Below are 17,028 nucleotides of genomic sequence, written 5' to 3'. Positions count from 1 at the left end.
TGCGCTATGCCTCCCATCCCAGTGCTCACCAGTCACAGACTCTGGGAATGAAACACCTAGTACTCTTCCCAAAACAGTACTCAGTATGGCATGCCGGGCACCACGTCTTCAATCAACCAACTGGCCATGCATGGATATTTTTTCATAAATGCCTACCACGCTGGGTCTCATGAAAATTCACTGAATCAAAGTTGGAAAATAAAGAAGCAGAAAGTGTGTAGTGATTCAATGGTTTCTTAGATTGTTAAACCACTGCTGCATTTTTGGGTATATAATTCAGACCCCAGACATGGCCTTCTCTTACAAGAAATGGACCACATTCAAAAAGCAACTCAAGGGCTGGAGAGATAGCACAGAGGATAGGGCGTTTTCCTTGCACGCAGCCGACCCGGGTTCGATTCCCAGCATCTCATATGGTCCCCTGAGCACTGCCAGGAGTAACTCCTGAGTGCAGAGCCAGGAGTAACCCCTGTGCACCGCCAGGTGTGACCCAAAAAGAAAAAAAAACTCAAATGGTAGCATGTTCAAGTTAAAAAATACATATATATAGCCATAAAGCAAAGTACTTCATTTCAAGACAACTGTATTAAATCTGTATCCGTGCTGCATTTCAATATTTTTACTTAATTCCTGGCACCACAGAGAGGATTTCTTAAATGTAAATATTTTAGTACATTGGATAACACATATAATAGAAGTGGAACCAACTTTCATCTCTAGTCTACTTAGATCTAGAGTATAAATACGTGGTTTTGCCAAGAGGATGCATCCAAAACATGATGGAATCTGAGCTAGATTTCAATTTTGCTTTCATCCATCTCTTATCCAAAAATAGCTCACTAGACAAAGATCTGGAAAAGCAAGGAAGCATTTTTTAATCTCCCAAAATTTACATGCGTGCCTAATGCAGAAGTCTGAGTCAGCTACAATGGGCTTTATATAACACTAAAATAAAAATCTCCATCTTCTAAAACAGAAAATGAATTTCATTTAAAGGAGATCTTTCCGCACACTTGAAATGTTTGAATAGTAAGTCAGGCTACCATTTGTAGTGCTCGTTTGGTCAGTGGTTCAAAGTCCTCACAAATTTCAGAATTTAATAATGCTGCCTAATGAAGCTTTGAAAGTGCCCAAATGAGCTTCCCCTGAAGGAACAGGATTGCCTAGTTCTACTAACAATACCGTTTTACTACACGCTATCATTCAAAGCAGCACAATAATACAACATGGTTAGGCCACTTAAGCGCTGAAGCGATTTCCCATTAGGAGGTGGAAGGAGAAGTTACAGGCACTATTTGCTAAGAAGATGAACAAAGTCCAGAGTGAATGGCCTGGTCTCAGCAGCGCTGATGGAGGAGATACCTACCTCTCTCTTTCTCCGTCTGTGGCATCATACAGGCGGTTGGCACCTCCGTCAGCACAGGCTCTTAAAACAGCTTCACATAGAAAAAGAAAACAAAGAGTGTTTCAGCCTAGGAGCCCACAACATCATCTCTCTGACAGATATCCAGAGAGACCCAACCCCCGATGCCTCCCCCAAGGGTCATTTCCCATCCAGTCACTGGTGCCATTGTCCCCAGAATGGATATCCCACAGGACATGTATACATGACGAAGACAGAATTGTCGAATGTGGATCACCTCCTCTGGGCACCTCTGATCTCTCTTCCTAATCAAGGAACCGTGTGGCATCACACCACAGGTCTTCGTGTGACTGTGGAAACAGAATCTGCTTGAAACTCAGCTCCCTATTCTCTTCAGTTGTCCAGACACTTTCTATTTATGGCAGACATTACATAGCTCCCTATTTTATTGTGATAGACATGCTTGATTTAAAAGGTAAAGGTAAAAGCCCTCCCGTTGATCGTCGATTTGCTCGAGCGGGCCCAGTAACGTCTCCATTGGAGACTTTGTTGTTACTGTGTCTGGCATATCGAATACTCTCGGTAGCTTGCCGGGCTCTCCGAGAGGGGCGGAGGAATCGAACTCGGGTCGGCCATGTTGGCCGCTTGTAAGGTGAACGCCCTACCTGCTGTGCTATCGCTCCAGCCCATGCTGGATGCTTGATTTAAAAATTTAAATTTAAAATATGCTTGACTTAAAAATTAAAAAAGTATAATACACCGAGTTTCCTATAAAATACTATACAGCACAACACTGAGATGAGTATTTGGTCTCTGGCTCCACGTGGGCTCCCATACAAACACCACAAAACCCTGACTCGTCCCACACAAGCCCCACAAAACCCTGACTCGTTAGATCTGCATTTCTCAACAGGGGTCCATATGGATGCCCGGTGATCCCTAAGACATTCCAAGAAGGCAACAGTTGAAAATCATGTAAATGTGGGTGAGTAGGGGGCAGGGCAAGAGACTAGGGGGCCCACAGGTAGGGGGGTTTAAGAAACAGTGACATTGTCACTGTTTGAACTTGGTAAAAGTTGTGATGGTGAAACAAACTAAAAAAGAAATACTGATTGAGGTAAGGGGAAGAGAGTACCAAAACAGGGACTTGGTCTAGACAATTCAGTGCTGGGTCCAGCTATGCTGTGCTGCTCAGGGACCATATCCTAGGGTCTAACATGATGGCAGGTCCAAATATGATGGCAGGAAGAATCCGGGGAAATGCACAGCCAAGGATGGAACTCAATTTCTGCCTCCATGTCCCTAGGTGTTTTTTTTTTTAATTTTTATTAGTGAAACACCACGAGGTACAGTTGTAGACTTACAAATTTTTGTGCTTGGGTTTCAGTTATACAATGATCGAGTACCCAATCCCTCCACCACTGTCCATTCTCCACCATCACTGATCCCAGTATCCCTCGCACCTCCCAATTCTCCCCATCCCACCCTGCCTCTGTGGCAGGGAATTCACTTTTGTTCTCTCTCTCCTTTTGGGTGCTGTGGTTTCCAACAGAGGCATTGAGTGGCAATCATGTTCGGTCGACAGTCCACTCCCAGCACGGATCTCCCATCCTGGGCAGATCTTCCCAACACCCTTTATTTGGTGCTCCCTTCTCTATCTGAGCTGCCTTTTCCCCTAGCATGTGCGGCTGGCCTCGAAGTCATGGAGTGAACCTCCTGGTACTTATCTCAGCAATTCTTGCGTATTAGTCCCCTATTTCGTTACTTTATGTCCCTAGGATTTAATAGCACATGAGGTATCTCCTGGTCAGAGTGATGGCAAGAGAAACTGCAACGTACACTTAATCAATCCATGGTAGATGCAACTATTTCTGGGTTCCTGGTTATACCAGAAACCAAACAGAGCCTAAGAACAACAACAACAAAACACTACTTTCTGGTTTCAACTTCCTCTTTAATAAGTGGAGATAGTCTCACCTAAGCAGGGGATTATTAAGCACCTAATGACTGAACAATTCTATACAATGCTCCTATCAATACCGGAACACAGAACAAGAAACATGAATCCTTTTCTTCCACTTTTGTTAGAATTGAAAAATAAAACAATGTTCTTAGAAAAGAAGAGCCCAGACTACTAAGAACATGAAAACAAAAATAAGAATTTTTACAAAAGCACCTAATATGGGATTCTCATTTTACCAATAACCACAATACACACACTCTTTGATGGATTGGTGTTCAACTGCAAATGGTGCCACAAACACAACTTGCAAATGATCACAAAATGTTCTGCACAATTCTCAAATATGAAAGCCCAAACATCATAAGCTAAAAGGGAGATCATCTCACATATTAAATATAGCATAAAATAACTGAATAGGGGAATTGAAAAGATTAATAAATGAAAACAGATGTCAGTTAACAGAAACAGAGAGAAAAATGATAATTACCCTCAAGATCTACTGAAAAATTTTCTGTAAGCAAAATAGTAAGTATATAAGATTACATAATATAAAAACTGATTCATTCAAACAAGATAAATATCCCCCAAATAGTTTTGAATGACCAAGCATTATCCAAACAGAATAACATTGATTTTCACAGTATTTTATACCAGAAAGAGGTGCTAGAGCCAACATTTATACCCATCATGTGCCAAGCCCTATTTAGAATAAAAAAATGAACACCAAACAGATTAACCCTCTCCAGACTCTCCCCAAAATGGAAAAAGAGAAAGGTAAGCAGAATTTCACAGTAGGCAGTGGACACTGATGAATTCTTTAATGGAAGCAATAAAATGCTGGGAGAGGACAGGGAGGAAAAGAAAACTTTGCATGTGAAATCTGTAAAATCATTTATCACTAAATTCAGTTTAGTTAAGATCCACGTTACTTCTACAATCTAAAGCCTTTTTATTTTCTAACACCCATTACTTCTCACACAAAGATTTAAATTGATGGTTTTAGAGTAGCATATAAAAAGAGAAATATCAACATCACTGGAAATAATTTGTCCAGATGTTTTCTCTTTAAAATAGACAGAACTGAGCCTGCAGGCGATCCTGCAATTCCACTTCTTGGCATCTACCCCAACAGCCCAAAAACTCTATTCAGAAAAGACATTAGCACTCCTATGTTTGTTGCGGCACTATTCATAACAGCTCAGATCTGGAAACGACCCAAGTGTCCAAGAACAGATGATTAGGTGAAGAAACTATGGCAGATATACACACAATGGAACATTACTCGGCCATAAGAGAGAACAAAATCATGCAATTTGCCTCTTCGGAATTGAATCTGGAGAGGATCGTGCTTAGTAAAGTCAGGAGAGGAAGAAGTATGGAATGACATCTCTCATGTGTGGATATACAGATACATACGGGAATAATAAATGATCAGATACAACAGAACCTGATAAATTGACAGGATTAAGCTTACCCTGGAAGGGGTGTGGGGAAGCGAAAGGTGTGGGGAGGGAAGGAGGGGTGCACTCTGGGACAATGGCGGAGGAAAGCAGACACTGGTGAGGGGGTGGTGCTGGGATGTCACAAGAATGGAACTCTACCATTGGCAATGTTGTCAATCACAGTGCCTAAAATTAGAAGAAAAAAAACAGAAGGCTGTAGACTAAATACCAAAAGAAGTTGTTGCAATAACTCCTATGAGAGCTAAAGTATAAGTATTATTAAACTATAGGAATAATATACAGAATATATGTAGGTTGGGAGGAAGAGTTCGATCCATACGCAAACAACTTCAAGTTCCAAGATGAATCAAAAGCTATTTCATTTGGTTCGCAAGAAGGTTTGAGAAAATACGTGTTCTATCGCTTTAAAATTTTATTCATACAAATGATTAATATTTGTCAGAAATGTTTTGACTAGCTTGAATATCTCTCAGGAAAATACATCAAATTGCATTTGAAAAAATACGATACTTCAGCGTAGAGCAAATAACATTTCACAAATGCACCGATAACAATTTGAAATACAAAGCAAGCCAACAGAGCTGCTCACGCAAATGACCGGCCAAAGGAACAAGAGGGAACTCTTTAATGAGATATTTTTGATAAATCATAATGAATGAACCTCAAAACTACATTCACTTCATCATCATTGAAACTGTTCCAAGTGTTAATGAATAGAAGTTACTGCATGAGTTATTTCTCAAGGCAAAATTTTCATTGTCTTACACAGCAAAATTTTTGCAAATTTGTCAAATACTCTGACTTCAATGGTTGAGCAGTTATTTACTATGCATCTGGCTAATGAACAACTGAAGACTGAAATATATTAAAATCTCTACCGATGATACTTGTTCGTTCCTTAATCCATATATTAAAACACATCTTGCATTAAAAAAGAAACAGACAAAATGTAACAGCATTACTGACAGATAAAGAAGAGCACAACTCAAAATCAGAGATTACTTGGCTATTTGATTAATTTCTGTTAACGTTGGAAAGAAATTATTAGACTTTGTGAAAAGCAGACTTTTAAATTAGTTTCGAGTATTAGGATGGAAGAAAAAAAATAAAAACCAAAGCTTTTTGCAGTTTCAATTAACTGAGAGAATAAAGACTACGAAGGATTTTGACTCTAATCCAGATCATTAGTCCTGTAACTCTGAGCTAATCCCAACTATGTGTCTTCACATGGAAAACATTATACACAGTTTCTAAACTTCACAGATTTTTCTGAACAGAGCACTGGTAGTCACTAAACATGCAAGTTAGTGACACGATTTCCCAAGTATCAGCAGGAGATTCTAATTGGCATTTCAGAAGGTAAGAGTTTTTTCTTTTGCTGGGCTTTGATTCCAGTTGTTACTTAAGCACCATGATTTACATTAATAATTCAACTTTATTATCAGCAGCATAGTATTACAAATGCAGTCTGCAATGTACATATAAAATATATATATGGTGTCCTCCAGAAGTGTCTTATGGTCCCTCCCACTCAACCACTACCCACCCTACCCCTCAATACAGTCAGTTTTATTTTGTTTTCTGATGTTGACAATTGATAAGAGGCTTACACTTCAATATTTCACTTATGGTCTTAGTCCCGAGAGATAGTATGGGGTAGGTGCTTGCCTTACAAGCCAATTCAGTCCCCAGCTCCATCGCTTCTAAGCCTTTTGGCTAAGATCAAGTGTAGTATCAATCCCCAGCTCCAGATACGATACCCCAACACCTCCAGGAGTCATCCCTGTGCAGAGTCAGGAGTAAGCCCTGAGCACAGCTGGGGTATCCCCAAAACAAAGAGAACAAACAAAAACATAAGAAGTGAATAATGAAGTATTATTAAATTAAAGGCAGAATAGGGTACAAAAACCTGTTGAACTTTGTCATCTTGCAGATGTGGAACTCTCTGGAATGACCCCCATGTTTTCCTTTCTTGAGCCTAGAGTAATCACCACTCCGTTCTTTCTTCCTGTGAGTCTGACTGCTCTCAGGGAAGTTGAATCATACAGTGCAGTCCTTCTGTGTTTCGTCTGTTTCACAGAGCATAATACCTTCCTCCAGTTTCAGCCACAGTTTTACATATTGAAAACTTCCCTTCACTCCAAAGGCTGAGTAACAGTCCGCCATACAAATATAAGACACTTCCATTACCCATCCATCCATCAAAGGATTCTTAGGTTGTTTCTACATCTCGGCCACTGTGGCAGGGCTGTTGCAACAAACATGAGAATGCAGATACCTCTTCAACAATCTGATTTCCATTCCTTCTGAATAAACACCCCAAATGAGATTGCTGGGCTCTACGGTAGTTCTATTTTAATGAGAAATTCCAACCTGTTTCTCATACTGGCTGCACCATTTCGCATCGGTTCCAATAGCTCACAAAGGTTCCAATTTCTCAGCGTTCTGACCAACACCTGCTGTCTTTATTTTTAATCATGGCCAGCCTATCAGCTTCGAGTTGGTATTTCATCCTGCTTTTATTTCCATTTCCAGAATGATTAGCAATGCTCAGCCTCTTCTCGTGGTGTGTTGACACTCAGAGTTATTTGGGAAACTATCTACTCAGCTCATTATCCTATTGGGTTGCTCAGCTCTTTGGAGAGTGTTGAAGAAAACCCTTATATATTTTGGAAAGTAATCCCCATTCAGATAAATAACTTGAAAATATTCTCTGCCATTTTCTAGGCTGCATTTTTTAGTCGGTTGCTTATTTCTTCTGCTGTGCCAGGCATTTCTACTTGATGCTGTCTCACTTTTTGCAGAGGCTTTTGGCATCATATACACAAAATCATTGCCAAGATCGATATCCAGGAGTTTTCTACACTTTCTTCTAGAATTTTTTAAAATAGTATAAGGGTCTTATATGTAAGTCTCATCACTTTTGCACGCAAGCTAAGACTTTCCCCCGGGGTCGGGGGACACACTCAACAGTGCTTAGGGGCTACTCCTGACTGTGTTCAGGAGTGAATCTCAGGGGGTGTGAGAAACAACAATATATAGACGCACTGACTCAAACCTGAGTCTGTGGGTTGCAAGACAACCATCCCTACTCCTGCATTGTCTCTTGAGACCCTGAAGAGAAGTCCTTCTAACAAATTTTCATAACTTGTGACAACAGAGCTGTTTTTTTAAAATCATACTTCAAGCACATAAGCTGCCCGAGTTGCATGTACTGCCTGCGCCCATGTGTTGGTGCCATGCACATGTGGTGCCTAAACACACGTGTCACCCACATTTCCCCTCAAGATGTGGACTCTCATACCTTTATTGTTGTTATTGTTTTAATTTTTATTAGTGAAACACCATGAGGTACAGCTGTAGACTTACAATGTTTTGTGCTTGGGTTTCAGTTATAGAATGATTGAGTACCCATCCCTCTACCAGTGCCCATTCTCCACCACCATGGATCCCAGTATCCCTCCCACCCCCACCCCCAATCCCACACTGCCTCTGTGGCAGGGCATTCCCTTTTGTTCTCTCTCTCCTTTTGGATGCTGTGGTTTGCAAAAGAGGCAATGGGTGGCAATCATTTTCGGTCTATAGTCTACTTTCAGCATGCATCTCCCATCCTGGGAGGATCCTCCCAACACCTTTTATTTGGTGCTCCCTTCTCTATCTGAGCTCTCTTTTCCCCTAGCATGTGCGGCTGGCCTCCAAGCCATGGAGTGAACCTCTTGGTACTTATCTCGACTATTCTTAGGTGTTAGTCTCCTATTTTGTGACTTTATGTTCCCCAGATGAATGCAATCTTTCTGGGTCTGTCCCTCTCTTTCTGACTCATTTCACTTAGCATGATACTTTCCATGTAGTACCACTTGTATGTAAATTTCATGACTTCATCCTTTCTAACAGCAACGGACTCTCATATCTAATGCTTGATGTGTCCTGGGGTTCCTTCTCTACTCTAGAGTAGCCCCCGTTCTCTCTTCTTCACACTGGCTTGTCTCTCTATCTCTCTCTCCCCCCACTTCTTCAGAACTTCCAAATAAAACCTGGTTTAACTTCAAAAGAGTCACCTTATATTCAAATCAAACTCTAAATCAATGAATTTTCTATAATTCTACCTTAATAAAATCATTTAATCTACCTATACAAATTGTATGAACATGCTAAAAATTCAGACATATATATATGGGTATTCATATTTTATATTGACTTCTCTTCGAATTTTTTCACCTTATTTAAACATCAGCACTTACAAGTTTTTCATGATTTGTTCTGTGCATTCAATATTCCAACACCAATCCCACCACAAGTGTCATTTTCCCCCTACCACTGTCTCCATTTCCCCAACCACCCCTCAAGGCTGCCCCGTAGCAGGCAAACAATAATTTATTTATATTGCTTGTTATCACTACACGGCTAATCAAAAACTACTTAAACAAAATAGAATTTGTGGACATTGTTGTATCTCACCATGGGGACATTAAGTCCTTCTGTGAGGGTTTACTAAGTTGTTGTTGCTAGTAAGCCTTCTCTGTCAATGTTTTTGTTAGTGGAGTTTACTTGGCTTCTATGTTACATCCCCGTCCAATCTGATGTGCATCTCCTGGGATGTTAGCGTTGTAGAGCTTGAAGGTGTCACTCTAGAAAACACAGAATATTTAACTGGGCAGTGAGCTTACATCACAGCAGCTGTGGGTTGTGGGTGTGGCTGCAGTGGCGCCTGGAAGTATCGGGAGGTGGAGAAAAGGCACCCATATCAACTTCAAGAAGGTCCTGAGTTTTCAGCCCCCAAAACCAGGTGTACCTGCAATTTCTGGGCTCCGTGGAGCATAATTTAGAGGCAGTGGATTCTGGCTTGAGGCACGGTCGCAACTGTGAAGGTATGAGTCCAGTATCAGGGCTTTTGGAAGGGTGGGAGCTGGCCTGACCTCTTCCCAAGATCACTCCTGAAGTCTCAGCCAGGACTGATAAATTTAAGAAATTTCTGCTGCTGGCTGATCTCTTCTGAGATTTATTTATGAGTGTCTGGAGCATGACCCAACAGACGAGCTTGAATGGTGGCAGAGAAGGGATTTGGGTGTGGCTCTGTATTTCATTCTTAAATACCTCAGTGCAAAAAGAATGCCTTATGATAGGTCTGCTGTTTAAAAGGTACAGGAAACAACTTGGAGATTTTCATAAGTACGTAGCACTGTAGCACTGTCCTCCCATTGTTCATCAATTTGCTCAAGTGGGCACCAGGAACGTCTCCATTGTGAGACTTGTTGTTACTGTTTTTGGCATATTGAATACGCTCTGGGGAGCTTGCCAGGCTCCATTGTGCAGGCAGGATACTCTTAGTAGCTTGCCAGGATCTCCGAGAGGGATCGAGGAATCGAACCCGGGTCAGCTCTGTGCAAGGGAAACGCCCTACCCACTGTGCTATCCAAAGCAACAAAAAAAAGAAATTAAAAAAAACTTACAAAATTATCAACTATATATAAATAGATCAAGGTGTTCATTTTTACATTTGTATAATTATAGGCACAAGAACTGGTTAAAGCTTCCGTTCTGCAGAAATGAGACTGGTTAGAAAAAAAGGTATCCACCATAGAAGCAGATGAAGGTGTGCAAGGGAAAAGTGGGGACACTGGTGGACGCAAGTCCCTAATGGTGAAGAGATTGGTGCTGGAACATCGTATGTGGGAAACTCAATCTGAATGAGTTTGTAATTCAATTTAAAAAAAAAAGTAGAAGAAATTCAGCAGGGTTAGGGCTAAGATTTAATTTCTGCATAGCTGATTTTCCTCCAGGGGATTCCACTCCATTCCACTCTCAGCTACAACGACACTAAATGTACACCCAAATCAGCTTTGTCCTCAAATTCAATCCCTGTTTTAGGGTCTCTGTCCAGACTTAGTACTCAGAAACAAAGTAATCTGGTCCAAACAATAAAACAAAGACAAATCCTACCGAGACCTCCCAACTCCCCACGTTCTGTGTTCTACTGCCCTGCAACCTGAGAATCTCCCAGCTTGGACCCAGAAGTCACCACAGTGAAGCTGGGAGGTCAGTGGGTATTCCCAGCTGCAGTTCACATAAAGGCCAGGTGCCAGCCTTTTCAAACCTATGAGCTAATAAATCCCCCACAGGGAGCAGCTTAGCCAGTTGGAGTGATTTAAGGTCCCTAACTAATCCAAATAGAGTTTTCTTCTTTCAATCACCACAAATTGCACTCTCTACCAAGAGGGGAACACTCTCTCTGTAAGTTCATGTTGACTCAAGCTATCAAAAAGAGGTGATACTGGGCTGGAGAGATAGCACAGTGGGTAGGGCATTTGCCTTGCAAGGCAAATGCCGCCAACCCGGGTTCGATTCCCAGCATCCCATATGGTCCCCTGAGCACCGCCAGGAGTAACTCCTGAGTGCAGAGCCAGAAGTAACCTCTGTGCATCACCAGGTATGACCCAAAAAGAAAATTAAAGGAGGTGATACATTTTGCATGTATTTTTAAAGGTATCTATCATTTGCATGCATGTTTTTGAGGAATGGGGGTTACACCAAGCAGGGTTCAAGAGCATGACCAGGTTGGGAGACACTCCTGATGGTGCTCTAGGGGTCATTTAGTACCAGGGATGAAACTTGGGCCTTCTGCATGCCAGGCATGTGCTCCAACTTACTGAGTCATCCCTGTGAGCCTCATCTGCACACAATTCAACACCCCTATGATCCAAGGCCGCTAGCTTCTGCACCTGGGCTGCAGCCTTTTGCTCTCAAGACCTTATTTTGCATGGAAAAACTTTTCAAGTATTTCACAGAAATATATGCTCTTTTTGAGAGAGAGCGACAATTCACGCTGCTTCGACGAATAGCAAAATGCATAATTAATTGTTGCTCAGATAACATTTCCAGGGTTGAGATGAAAGGTTTTATGTAGAGAATATTTATGTGCAATTATTAAGAAAGCACATTATTTGTGCTATGCCACAGATATCGAGTGGGGCACTCTTTAAATTGGAGTCAAGTCAGGAGCACAGAGGAACTGTGATTTCCAGTACAAAGCCAGTGGCATTTATATTGAGCATCTGCATTCACGGCACTGCGCTCCTTCTAATGATCTGCTTCGTGCCATGTAATGAAGATTTTCATTACCTTTAGGAAAATGTTGCAGCGTAAATTCTATTATCCTTTCTCTCTGCCGTCATCTATCTCCTCCTCCGCTAGTTACACACTCCAGAGATAAAGTATGACATTTAGTGATCCTGCCAGCTATTTATAAAGTCAACGACCAGGTACCTCCTTAACACTGAGTGACACCGCACACCTCATTACTGAGAAATCTGAAAAACAGCCAAACATCAAACTGTCTGTTTACCCTAGAATGGCACGGGGAAATTTTTCTAAGAGATGAATAAAGCTCATCAGGTGGAGCCAGCCCAGACAGTAAAGCATCGTGGAGCAATGCAGGGCCAGTAGATGAACTGTGTGTGTGTGTGTGTGTGTGTGTGTGTGTGTGTGTGTGTATTGGGCAACTGTGAGTTGATAAGAATGATCAAGGCTGGGGATAATCACGCCTGCTTTATTAATGGTGGGCTACTGTTCAGAATCCAGGTGACAGGGTGCAGACTCTGACTGGAGAGAATTAGAAAATCGGGTGGGTGGTGTTACTGCTACACAGGGCTGCTCTGCCGGGCACTCCTCCCTCCCTTGGCTGTGGGGGGTGACTGCATCCCACTGGGTGATGTCGGCACCATCTGTGCCTTCCACCGTCTGTGTCAGTATCAGCCCTGAGTTGTACAAATAAAATGATCTACAGAGGGCCAGAGTGACAGGAGACCTCAGGGTAATGTGCTTGCCTTGCATGTGGCTGACCCAGGTTCAATCCCCAGCATCCCGTATGAACCCACAAGCACTGCCAGGAGTGATTCCAGAGCACAGAGTCAGGAATAAGCCTTGAGCTTTGCTAGGTGTGTTACAAAACCAAATCGTGAGTGTGTGTGTGTGTGTGTGTGTGTGTGTGTGTGTCTGTGTCTGTGTTTGAGAGAGAGAGAGAGTTAACTGTAAGTGCTGGATGAGTACCACAGAGAGTTCCAGGGAGTACCACAACCAGAATGTGGTCAAACCCACGGCTGAAGGAATGGGTGCCCGAGTGAGCACTGTGGCCAAGTATGCAAGTATCACAACCAAGGAGGTGAGACACCCCCTCCTCCCCAGCCCCATCATTAGACCATCAGTGCAACAAAGGGCTGAGAAGAGAGAGAGAGGTGATGATTTCACACATCACCCTGTTGCTCAGCCAAGTTCCTTTTTTAACTGAGCACAAGTCTCCTTGCTGATTAGAAGTAATTCCTGAGTGCAAAGCCAGGAGTAACCTGTGAGCATTGTTGGGTGTGGCCCAAAAAGAAAGAATAAAAGAAAATGGGACATGGGGTGGAGACTACTTGAAGGGGTAAGTAGAGAGACTTCCAGAAGAAAAAAAAAAGAGGAATCATTATCAAAAACATGAAGGAATATATAACTCTGAAAGCATATCCAGTCATGTCAGCTCATTTCACATGAATTTACAGAAAAAACTATTATCCAGCCCCCTCCAAAGCTATGCTGTCGAGACTTACCCCGTATGAAATGAAGCACAATGAAAGATCACTGTACTTCATGAGATGAATAAATTCTGCCTAGACTGCTACCGTATTTCTCGCGATATAAATGATCCCAGCGCATCCTTTGAGATAAACTAATCTGTATCTTTAAAGCATAATTTACCCAGGCATGCAAAGGTTTCTATTTTAGAATAATTAAAAGTGGCCCTGTTGCTTTCAAGTTTTGTCTGATAAGGAAACGACTGAAGGAGAGAACAGGGAGAGGCGGGCAGAGGGCACCCAGCGCAGACCACGCAGGGGAGCGGAGTTTGAATATAAGGAGGAGCATGAAGAGTTTAAGATGCAGAATCTTCTCTGTTCATGGGGGTTAAAGAGCCTTCTTCTCGCTGTAGGATGCCTAAAGCATAAAGATCAACACTATTAAAAACCCACGGTCCTCCCATTGTTCATATAGTTGCCCGAGTGGGCCCAGTAACGTCTCCATCGTGAGACTTGTTACTGTGTTTGGCATATTGAATACGTCACGGGTGGCTTTGCTGCGCAGGCGAGATACTCTCAGTAGCTTGCCGGGCTCTCCGAGAGGGGCGGGGAAATCAAACCCGGCTCAGCCAGGCTGGCTGCATGCAAGGCAATTGCCCTACTGCTGTGCCATCACTTTTTTTTTTTTTTACATCTCTGTTGGGAGCAGGCTGGAGTGAGTCTACAATTCATCAGGAGGGGCTGGAGTGATAGCGCAGAGGGTAGGGTGTTTGCCTTGCACGCGGTTGACCAGGGTTCGATTCCCAGCATCCCATATGGTTCCCCCAAACACTGCCAGGAGTAATTCCTGAGTGCAGAACCAGGAGTAACCCCTGTGCATCGCCGGGTGTGATCCAAAAAGAAAAACAAAACGAAACAATTCATCAGGAGGCCAGTACAGGGACACAGTTAGCGGGTGGCTGGGGCAGCTTTGCAGCACCTCAGGTTGGGGTGTACTTCAGGTAGATGGGGACAGGGTTAGGGTGATAGTACAGCAGGTGCAGCAGGTGGGCGTTTACTTTACACGCATATGCAGCGCTATCACGACAACCCTCTATGGTCCCCTGAGTCCCGCCAGGGGTTATCCCTGTAAGCCCTGAGCCCACTCCTATTGGCCCCCAGACCAATCAAACAAAATAAAAGTTAAGCAAAATCATTTTTTTTTACAAAAGCGAAATGGGTCAGGGGGACGGAACTCAGTAGGCGTGGAGGGTGGTAGAAAAGGGCGCAGAGACTGACTCAGGGGCCTGTGAAAGGCACTAGGTAGCACGCTGATGCAAACACGGGGCCGTGCACACTGCGGAGTCCATCCCAAGGCTCCTCAAGAGCGAGCAGAGGGTCCTCCATGCCCCAGCATTGGGGTGCTCATGTTTCTCTTCACATCACAGTCACACGAGGCAAGGCTGAAGGGATAGGACAGGATGTGACACTTGTCTTGCACGCAGCCAACTTAGGTTCAATCTCTGGCATCCCACGTGGTCCCCTGAGCACCTGTAGGAGTAATTCCTGGGCGCAGAACCAGGAGTAACAAACCCTGAGCATTATCGGTGTGACCCCGAAACAAAATAAAATATCATCCTCTGGGGCTGGAGAGAGAGCACAGCGGGTAGGGCGTTTGCCTTTCACGCAGCCAACCCGGGTTTGATTCCCAGCATCCCATATGGTCCTCTGAGCACCGAGCACCACCAGGAGTAACTCCTGAGTGCAGAGCCAGGAGTAACCCCTGTGCATGGCCAGGTGTAACCCAAAAAGAAAAAAAAGATCATCCTCTGATGCCTCCCAAATGTAGGCTTCCCTCATTTCCACTAGACTCCATTCGCTCCAGGGCTGCCTCTGCCAAAAAGAAGCATTTTATTTATTTATTTTTAAAATGATTTTTTATTTTATAAAGTAGTTCATAATATTTGATTACATTTAATATTCAAACACCAATCCCACCACCATTACACCTTCCCACTACTATATTTTGGGTTTTTTTTTTAATTTTTATTAGTGAGAAATCATGACGTACAGTTGTAGACTTACAAATTTTTGTGCTTGTGTTTCAATTATACAATGATCAAATACTCATCCCTCCACCAGTGCCCATTTCCCACCACCACGGATCCCAGGATCCCTCCCACCCTCCATCCGCCCCATCCCACCCTGCCTCTGTGGCAGGGCATTCCCTTTTGTTCTCTCTCTCTTATTTGGTGTTGTGATTTGCAAAAGAGGCAATGGGTGACAATCATGTTCGGTCTATAGTCTACCTTCAGCATGCATCTCCCATCCTGGGAGGATCCTCCCAACACCCTTTATTTGGTGCTCCCTTCTCTATCTGAGCTGCCTTTTCCCCTAGCATGTGTGGCTGGCCTCCAAGCCATGGAGTAAAATTCCTGGTACTAATCTCAGCCATTCTTGGGTGTTAGTCTCCTATTTTGTTAAAAAGAAGCATTTTAAACATTAAGGTAAATGAAAGTCAAAAGACACTTATCCCAAACAAAAGGGTTTATCCCCAAATAATATGAAACGTGAATTACTACTTATGCATGATAGATGCATGTACTAAGCATATACAAAGCAGTCTTGTGGTTCAGGGCTAATATCCAATATTCTTTGTTCGGGTTACTCCTAAATCAAAGGAAATGTAAAACCAATAATTGACCAGAGCTGAGATCACTCTGAATATGGGAATAACTTCCAGTAAACAAGTCAAGCTTTGAAGGTGGAGACACTTCATAAAATTTCTATAATTGTTATAGAAAATGCCAAAAAGAGACTGAAATAAAGTTCTGGTTTTACCTGCTGGTTTTCAAAAAGCAGTTTAAGATAATGGTAAAAATTGTTATCTTCGAAAATTAAGAGAGAGAGAAAGAGTAGAGAAATGGCGAATGGCACATTAAAAGGTATTTTATACCGCTACTCATTGAGGAAACTCAAGTTCAAACCATAAGAGATCACTACGTACTTCTTAAAAGGACTGAATAAATCACTGATTTTACTCCACATTCATATGTTTGTGAGGAAGCAGAAAAACAGAGCCATTTCTACAGAATGCCAGTGGAAATTCAGAAGAAAACAGCCACTCCAGGACACAAACTAGCACACAAAGACCGTATGACCCAGTGACTGCATTACTGAGCATTTATCTTTAAGAAACTGATTTTGCATTTGCCCCAAATTCTGGTGCAAATGTGCAGAGAAGCCCTGAGCCAAGAAAAACCCAGATGTTCTGGATCACGTGAATAGTGAAGCAAACTGGGTACCCCATGCCACAAAGTACTCCTCAACAGAAAGGATGAACGCAACTACGCTGAAGATGCTCAAGAAATACTACATGAAAAAAAATGTCAACTCAAATGCTTTCATGACTCCACTCTTGAAATCGAAAAAACGAGACAGACGTGTTAAATGGTTCCCTGAAGTTAGGAATGGAAGGGCAAGGAGCAAAGTGGGAGAAGGGGAATATGGCTATAAAGGGGTTAAAAGGTGATAAAAGGTTAAAAGAGTGATAATGGGGATTCTTGTAGGGTTGGAACTCCTGGTGACTTTTAGTGGTAAAGAAAACAGGCACCTACACAGGTGACAGAACTTAATTGGAAAACACACACACATACACACACACACACACACACACACACACACACACATACGCACAGTCACCTTGAAATAAAA

General features: G+C 42.6%; 1 protein-coding gene across 1 annotated transcript in view; it reads right to left on the bottom strand.

Annotated features, from left to right (window-relative positions):
* TPK1 (thiamin pyrophosphokinase 1) overlaps window positions 1–17,028 on the bottom strand; it is a 428,537-nt gene that overhangs the window by 270,153 nt on the left and 141,356 nt on the right. Inside the window, exon 4 of the mRNA XM_056124023.1 lies at window positions 1,367–1,436. Coding sequence (XP_055979998.1) covers window positions 1,367–1,436 — 70 coding nt within the window. The remainder of the gene's footprint in view (window positions 1–1,366; window positions 1,437–17,028) is intronic.

Source organism: Sorex fumeus, unplaced genomic scaffold, assembly GCF_029834395.1.
Source record: "Sorex fumeus unplaced genomic scaffold, SorFum_2.1 ptg000048l, whole genome shotgun sequence".
Taxonomy (NCBI): Eukaryota; Metazoa; Chordata; class Mammalia; order Eulipotyphla; family Soricidae; genus Sorex; species Sorex fumeus.
Note: the sequence above shows the minus strand (reverse complement) of the source record. Positions and strands in the feature narration are given on the sequence as shown.